The sequence below is a fragment of the Elaeis guineensis genome, chromosome 4, assembly GCF_000442705.2.
Source record: "Elaeis guineensis isolate ETL-2024a chromosome 4, EG11, whole genome shotgun sequence".
Taxonomy (NCBI): Eukaryota; Viridiplantae; Streptophyta; class Magnoliopsida; order Arecales; family Arecaceae; genus Elaeis; species Elaeis guineensis.
The window spans coordinates 18035932-18044128 of NC_025996.2; the positions used below are offsets into that span (position 1 = coordinate 18035932).

An 8197-nucleotide genomic window follows, 5' to 3' on the forward strand; every position below is an offset into this window, starting at 1 on the left:
GTCATTTGCCACACGATCGCCGCGATCTGTGCCTCCGTGGTCACCACCGGATGCGGAGAGCTGGGTTCCACTATGGAGGGTAAAGGAGGGGCCTCTTCCCAGCGGGAAGAGTGCCTCACCGATCTGGTAGCTCTCGATCACTGAGTTCTGATTTTTGTCATCTCGAGAGATTTTTCAAGCTCTATGGAGCTCGCTGTTTTAACTCTGTCGACCCCCCTACCTGGCGCACCAAATCTGTTGCGGCCAATCCCCTTGTTGCCTGATCGTCGGGGATGCGCACCTGCAAAAAAAGTCCTCACTAACCTAGATGCCTCCGGCGAAGACCCTCCGACGCTCAAGTCAGAGAGGAGACTAGGCAACAGTGAAAAATCAAGAGCTCAGCGGAAGAGAGAGCTTGAGAGCTTAAGAGCTTTTCGAGAGGTTACCAAAACTGTTGCCTTACCCTGTTTTATAGTAGAATGCGGTATGGTCCCGCCATTAATGGTGCAGACAATTAGAAAGTTGTCAAATCATCGGGGACTGTTAAATCGACGTGGGTTGTCAGGTCATCAGAATTAATCCATATCCTTGGCAGGAAATGCCCCAGGGCGGTCGCACAGCATGTCCTTGACAGGACAATAGCCCATAGCGGTTGTACGGCATTTGGGCGGGCTGGCTGACTATATGTCGGTATTCGGCTGCCGGAACGTCGGGTGACGACTCAAAAATACCGTCGGTTGATCTGGTGCCTTGTGAAAGTCGGACGTCGGCCGCCACCCCCGACAGTGAGTCGATGATATGGGTTCGGCCAGTTGGAAACAGTATTGGTCTGTTCGGCCGGCATATCTTCGGTCGGATATCGTCGGCAGTTATTGTCGGAGTAGTCTGTCCATCCAGTGGGTAGAGTCGGACATCGATCGGACCGTTCCGAGGATAAATTGGCATATAGGGGTAGCCGGTATATCCCAACAATGGTAAAACTGGTAGTCACCAGAAGGTGCTTCCTTGGACTAAATATGTTGCTTATAATTAGTTTCTGGCGTTGTGAGTTGATGGTAGGTGATATCATTAGACAGTACCGGGTGGAAACAGCTGGAGATAATCAACCCAAAAATGATCAGCTGACTTTATCATTGCACAGGAATTTGCAGGACTGGACTGAAACACACTTGGCAAAGATCCGAACTGCAGAAAGTCACCTTATCTACACTTGTATTTGCATCCAATTGAACGTGGGTCGTCTTGATGTCAGATTTCAGAGTTTTTCCCCCATTTTTTCTCCTTCAAAGGAGCAAATTAATAATATCTTCTCTTTTCAATATTTTATAACCCTTTTGGATTTCTCTATTATAACTTCTTTGTTTGCATAATCTATTTGGCAAGAAATATTATCTCTTAATTAAAATTATCTTTTTATATCTTATTCTATTTAATATTTTTTATTTATTTATTTTTAACCTATCGCGCAAAAATATTTTGGTTTTTTGCATCTAAAATGATGCTTGTAATGCTTCCCCTTCAACGATCCTAAAATAGTATTACAGGAAAACACGACTGATGGCATATATAGGCCCCCTATAGCGGAGATTTTGTGCGCCATACAGTTGCGTGCATCACGGATTCTAGATTTGCACCAACGCATATTATTTTTGTCCAAAATTTGCAACAACATATATTATAACATTTGAGTTGTTACCTGCTTGAAACTTATTAGTACGGGTTCGTGTACCTGGCATCAGAGTGGCTTTTGCTTCGAACAATAGTGACTCTATTGCAGCCATCCCTCGATGCAAACCTGCTTCATTGGATGCAGATTTGATTGCGTTGCTTGTGCTTATATTTCCTTGTGCTGTGAGCTAGCCAGGGGTGGAGGAAAGCAGATCTATCGAGGATCCAAACTCGATAAGAGTTCATTTATTTTATGCAATAACTAGAACACAGGCATAGATACATCAACCAACAAGGGAGTCATCATTTAGATCATGATAACACCTGATGAGAGCCCGCAGACAACGCGACGCCCTCACTTCAATATAGCTTACGGGGCGACGTAGAACATCTGCATAACATAAGGAAGCCAGAAAAGTCCTTATTGGAGTCTCGCGTAGCTTTTGGGGATCCAGGCAATAGTGTCTTGGGGCTGGAAGTGGCAGACGTTTCCAGTCCCTTGCTTCGCTTGGAACCCTCGGAAGGCCAGGATCTTCGGGTTCGATTCATACGCGTAGTCATGGCACACGGCCAGCGCCTCCGCCTTCGTTCCATCCTCCCCCACCATGGAAACCATGTATGCCTTGGTTCTACCCTTGGTGTGGCAGTAGAACACGGCGTATGCATAGGGTTGGACATGGCAGACCGCCCAATCAGAGGAGTCCGTTACCTGTCGTACGCCGACCACGTTATACTGCTGCTCCGGCGAGTCCTCCTTACCGACTCTCGTCGAAACAGTGTCGATGTCGCGAGTTCTCAGGGCCGATGTAGTGAAATCCAGCATGGATTCAAGTGAAGTGGCGCATTTCTTGATCTGACGATACCCCGCCGGCTCTTCGCACTCTTCAAGGGTTGTCTCGATCGCGTTGGCATCGTGAGAACCGGGCTCGATGGAGAAGCGGGCAAGGATCTCTGGAAGCTTGGTGGTGGTGAAGGGGATGGAGTCGGCCTCTTGGCGTGTCAGAAGGGACGGCCTGGAGCCGGTGCCGGTGAAGTGCAAAGTAAACTTGGCACCGTCGTGCAAGTCGTTCTCCAGAAAGAAACAAGAACGCAGTTTAGCGCTTGTAGCCATGGCCTTCGTTACTGGATGGCCAAGAGCTAGTTCCCCGACGTCAGTGCTATGCTTTATTAGGTCGGCAATGGCATTTGGCATGGGAGTGTCGGGCAGAACGCTTCGCCAGTAGAGCTCTGAAGGCGAGCCGGCATGGGTTACTCCAGCTGCAACCTGAAGCAATATCTTGTTTGGGTTAGTGGTCTACAAAGGAATCTCACATAAAAGAGGTAACTAGCTGTTCCCTTACCACAAGAATGGAGAGGAGAGGAAGGAGGTGATCCATGACCGTCTGACGACCCGAGTGAATGAATGCTCAAAACACACAAAAGCTGGTGGATTTATAGAAGAAATCGAGCAAGTGTTTGAAGAGAGGAGATAATAGAGTCAAGACCGGTCTTCATTTTTCTACATATATATATATATATATATATATCCAATAATGTACCGATTCCGTATGATTTGGATCTTGCTTTTGGATCGCTCCTAAAAAATTGGGCCTTTGGTTTTAGCAACTAAGACCAGCCGATTTATAGAATAAGCAAGAGTCAAGAACGGTCTTCGTTTTTTTTCTCTTTTGTCATATATCCAATGATATAAATATTCCATATGATTGGAGTAAAAAACACGGATCTTGGCTTTGTGCAGCTCTCAAGAAATTGGCTCTTTGTTTTAGCAACTAAAAAAAAGACCTGCCGATTTATAGAATAAGCAATGCTATGGTAAGTCCGAAACATCACTCGACGAAATCACTCAACTCACTTCCACCATTATTCGCGCTGCTTCATTATGAGGTGCAGTTCACAATGCAAAATGCCAGTTTAGTGGGATAAGAATACACACTCCAGCTGGATGGTTTTCTTGAGTTACATTTTTGTGTTATTAAAACATTTTTGTTTATAGAAAAGACAGAGAAAGAGGCATATTATCAAGGCCAAAGGCAGGATAGTACCCAAATGTCGCGAACATATTGCATGAAAGGAGCAATGCTATCGTAACCCCAAAAGAATTACTCCGAAAAGTACCTCGTCTATCTCGCACCATTCACTTGTTTCATAGTACGGTATAATTCGCAATGCCAATTCATAATTATTGGAGCATTTTTCTTCCAAAAAGAGCTTGACCACACCCCTATGTTCTTGGCTCAGAGCACAGGAGTGCAGTGATTAGTAAGCTAGTAATTACCTATAAGAACCATATGTATGGTACCAGTGCGTAGCTCCCATCTCAACAGGGAGGGGAAAATGCTAGGAAGCAGCATTCTTAATTTCTTTCATATTTTGTCTAACATTCTAAATTCTTTTTTCTCCATGCGGAACTAATTTTCCTTTTCTTTTAACATAATTACGATAGAGGCCGTAGTACGTTGCTGCTCAAGACCCGATAGGCCTGGGCAAAACTGTCCGTCGAAGAGGGAGCAGCGGGCCGGGGATAGGCAGCTTAGGGGACAAAGCTGAAATGGGCCATTTGGTTTCTATTTTTAGGGTCGGAGTATTTTCTTTTCTATTTTTTAAGAGAAGTCCACGCGTGAGCCAATCATCATGCATGGTATGCACGGTGCATCAAGAATTTTTTTTTTTAAGAGATAGACAAAGACAGCCGATGTGAGAATGCTAAGCTCGAGCCGGGGTCTTTCAAAAATTTTCAGACCCAAGCTCGACCCAAAATCCGAAAAAAATTTAAGCCATATACTTGAGTAGAGTGCGGCCAGACTCGGCCAATCCATTTCTAGCCCTATTCCTGATGATCTAAGATCACCGCATTCAATTTGCTATGTTACGATAATTAAAGTTTTCTAGATATTCATAGATAACCTATTTGATATTCCATAGGAATCCAAGATCACTGCTGGTCATATAATCCAGAACTATATCTATTATATTCTATAAAAATATTTATTAATCTTATAAATTATGAATCTTATCAAGATATATTAATTATTATTATAAAATAAATATTTTATATATACTTATAATATATTATTTTTCAATACTAATGTCATGTATTTTGATTAGGAAAATGATATGAATATGAAGTACAATAATATATTATCAATGAATAATAATATGTAAATAATATGATTAATAATATATTATAATATAATATATCATAAATATAATATATATAATATGAATATAATATAATATTATATATAATATTGATATAAATATTGATAATATATTGATGTATTAATTTTTTTTTGTTGGACTAATAGATATTTTTATTCTCAAAATTTAACCCAAGACTATTTATCTTGGAGTGGTCTTGAATTTTCAATTCAAGAATAAATATTTCGTCATTGAGTTGGACAATTATTTAAGGAGCGGATTCTTGGTGCAAACTCTGCACCAACATGTACTATAGCACTTGAGTTACCTCGAAACTTATTATGGGTTCGTCAAACTGACACTAGTGGCTCTCTTTGTTTCGCTCCGAACGTTAGTGGCTCTATTGCAACCGCCCCTCGATGTAAACCTACTTCATTGGGTACGGATGCCATTGCGTTGCTTGTAGTGCATATAGTTCCTGGTGCTGTAAGCTGGCCAGAGGTGGAGGAAAACAAATCAATCGAGGATCCTCACTCCATAACAGTTTATTCATTTATGTAATAACTAGAACACATGCATAGATGCATCACCCAACAAGAGACTCATCATTTAGATCATGATAACACCTGATAATTAAGAGCCCGCAGACAACGCGACGCCCTGATCACTTCAATACAGCTCACACCTCGACACACAACATCTGCATAACATAAGGAAGCTAGAGAATTAAGTCCTCAGAGAAGTTTCGCCTGGCTTTTTGGGATCAAGGCAATATTGTCTTGGGGCAGGAAGTGGCAGACGTTTCCAGTCCCTCGCTTCGGTTTGAACCCTTGGAAGGCCAGGATCTTCGGGTTCGAACTATCCAGGTAGTCATGGCACACGGCCAGCGCCTCCACCTTCGTTCCATCCTCCCCCACCATGGAAACCATGTACGCCTTTGCTTTACTCTTGGTGTGGCAGTAGAACACGGCATATGCATAGGGCTGGACATGGCAGACCACCCAATCAGAGGAGTCGGTCACCCCTCGCACGCCGACCACGTTATACTGCTGCTCCGAGGAGTCCTCCTTACCGACTCTCGTCGAAACAGTGTCGATGTCGCGAGTTCTCAGGGCCGATGTAGTGAAATCCAGCATGGATTCGAGTGAAGTAGCGCATTTCTTGGTCTGACCATACCCCGACGGCTCTTCGCACTCTTCAAGGGTTGTCTCGATCGCCTTGGCATCGTGAGAACCGGGCTCGATGGAGAAGCGGGCGAGGATCTCTGGAAGCTTGGTGGTGGTGAAGGGGATGGAGTCGGCCTCTCGGCGTGTCAGAAGGTACGGCCTGGAGCCGGTTCCTGTGAAGTGCAAGGTAAACTTGGCACCGGCATGCAAGTCGTTCTCCAGAAAGAAAGAAGAACGGAGTCTAGCGCTTGTAGCCATGGGCTTAATTACTGGATGGTCACCAAGAGCTAGTTCCCCAACATTAGTGCTATGCTTTATTAGGTCGGCGATGGCATTTGGCATGGGAGTGTGGGGCAGGACGCTGCGCCAGTAGAGCTCAGAAGGCGAGGCTGCATGGGTTACTAGTCCAACTGCAAGCTGAAGCAATATCTTGTTTGGGTTAGTGGATCTACAAATTAAGTAATCTCACTTAAAAGAAGTAATTAGCTGCTCCCTTACCACAAGAATGGAGAGGAGAGGAAGGAGGTGATCCATGATCGTGAGACGACCCGAGTGAATGCTCAAAACACACAAAAGCTGGTGGATTTATAGAAGAATTCATGGAAGTGTATAGAGAGGAGAGAGAATAGAGTCAAGATCGGTCTTCATTTTTTTTTATATCCGATAACGTATAGATTCCACATGATTTGAGAAAAAAACACTGATCTTGGTTTGTACAGCTCTTTAAAAATTGGGTCTTTGTTTCTGGCGACTCGCGTAAAACGTACATGTCGATTTATAGAATGAGCAATAGAGTCCAGAACGGTCTTCGTTTTCTTTATATCCAATACATAATATAAAGATTCCATATGATTTGAGGGGAAAAACAATAAAAAAAAGCACCGACCTTGGTGTTGGCCTGTTGTGCAGCTCTTAAAAAATTGGGTCTTTATTTTTAGTAGCTGGAGAGAGACCTGTGGATTTATTGAATCATAAGCAATGCTATGGTAAGTTCGAAAAAATCAGTCTAACAAAGTAACTTAACTCTCTTCCACCATGCGCGTTGCTTTATTATGAGGTACAGCCCACAATGTAAATGCCAATGAAGGGGGATGGGAATACATCATACCACCTGGATGGCTTAATTTCTTGAGTTACATTTTTATGTGTTAAGATTTGACGTCTCGAGATTCAATCTTCATTGAGCTCACAGCGAAGTCCGCGGTGAAAAACGGATCTCGGATGGAGGAGATACGAGTTTTTGAAGTTGGCAGAGACCCGAGACGATGGAGGACCGCCGCGGCATGCGGCGGGCGATGGAGCGCGGCCCAAGTGGGGCCAACGCGCAGGATAAGCGACCCAAGCATGTGGCCCAGGCACGCTCCCAGGCAGGTGCGCGGCCCAGCACACGCGCGGGCCCACGGGACGCGGCCCGAGCCCAGACGCCCGGTGCGGGCGTGGCCCAGGCCCTCACGGGCGGGCTGGCCCAGGCCCAGGCACTGTGCCTGGGCCTGTACCCCGATCCACCGTGGACCGGGCGATCCACAATCGGATCTGTGGACCGCTTGAGCATTTTCTAGACGTTTCTCGCGGTCCATGGTACTATTCCATAGATCTATCACGATCGGACGATCCAGAGAGTTTTCGATCTTGATCCGACGGTCTGGGACCTTGATCTGGATTATTTGAGCTGTGTTTGGACTTGATTAGGATTAGGAATCCTAATCTAACTCAGTTTAAGGTCTTTAAAAGATCTGTGCCTCAACAGAGAAGGGTGTGGGTGGTTCAGCTATTCCTGTGGACACACGGAAAGTTCTGTGCATGAACCGAGAAGCCCAAACCCTGTGAGAAGAGAGAGAGAGACCGCACCGCTGAGAGAGAAGCAGCAGGAGGCTCCTGAATAGCGGACACCGGTTGCTTCAGGGGTTCGGGGGAGTTTTTCAAGAGAGAGTTTTTGTGAGGGAAAACTTCAGGAGAGAGAAATTGGGTGTACAAGGGTTGAGAGAGAGATCTCCTTTTGTAAATTTTTTTTTCATAGTGAAATTTGCATGTCCCATGGAGGCAAGTCCTTTTGTGGCTGATCCACGTATTTTGATTGTTTTTATTTTATTTTTTTTTCTTCCTGCTGCATCGCGTGGTACTGAAAAGGTCCTGGGAGATAGTGTTTTGACCAGACATCCACCCAACAAGTGGTATCAGAGCGAGACGGTACAAAGATGCAGATTGCAGCGGTGGTGAGCAAGACTGAAGATGGAGAAGACAAGATC

The 8197-nt window shown here is 44.7% G+C and overlaps 2 protein-coding genes across 2 annotated transcripts; both read right to left on the minus strand.

Annotated features, from left to right (window-relative positions):
* Positions 1-1838: 1838 nt before the first annotated feature.
* On the minus strand, positions 1839-3122 carry LOC140856889 (BURP domain-containing protein 6-like). The gene is made up of 2 exons (XM_073255105.1): positions 2988-3122; positions 1839-2911 (listed from the first exon to the last, which is right to left on the minus strand). Exons 1-2 carry the CDS (start codon positions 3021-3023, stop codon positions 2069-2071), a joined length of 879 nt encoding a protein of 292 aa, XP_073111206.1. The 5' UTR covers positions 3024-3122; the 3' UTR covers positions 1839-2068.
* Positions 3123-5288: 2166 nt separating this feature from the next.
* Positions 5289-6607, minus strand: LOC105043863 (BURP domain-containing protein 6). Its single transcript, XM_019849853.3, has 2 exons — positions 6450-6607; positions 5289-6368 (listed from the first exon to the last, which is right to left on the minus strand). The coding sequence occupies exons 1-2, from the start codon at positions 6483-6485 to the stop codon at positions 5520-5522; spliced, it is 885 nt and encodes a 294-aa protein (XP_019705412.1). The 5' UTR covers positions 6486-6607; the 3' UTR covers positions 5289-5519.
* Positions 6608-8197: the final 1590 nt, after the last annotated feature.

Excerpts from the sequence above, each read along its gene's own strand:
- LOC105043863 (XM_019849853.3), bottom strand. The coding sequence starts at position 6,485 with ATGGATCACCTCCTTCCTCTCCTCTCCATTCTTGTG. Across the intron at positions 6,369-6,449 it reads CTCTCCTCTCCATTCTTGTG|CTTGCAGTTGGACTAGTAAC; the intron begins GTAAGGGAGCAG and ends ATATTGCTTCAG.
- LOC140856889 (XM_073255105.1), bottom strand. The coding sequence starts at position 3,023 with ATGGATCACCTCCTTCCTCTCCTCTCCATTCTTGTG. Across the intron at positions 2,912-2,987 it reads CTCTCCTCTCCATTCTTGTG|GTTGCAGCTGGAGTAACCCA; the intron begins GTAAGGGAACAG and ends ATATTGCTTCAG.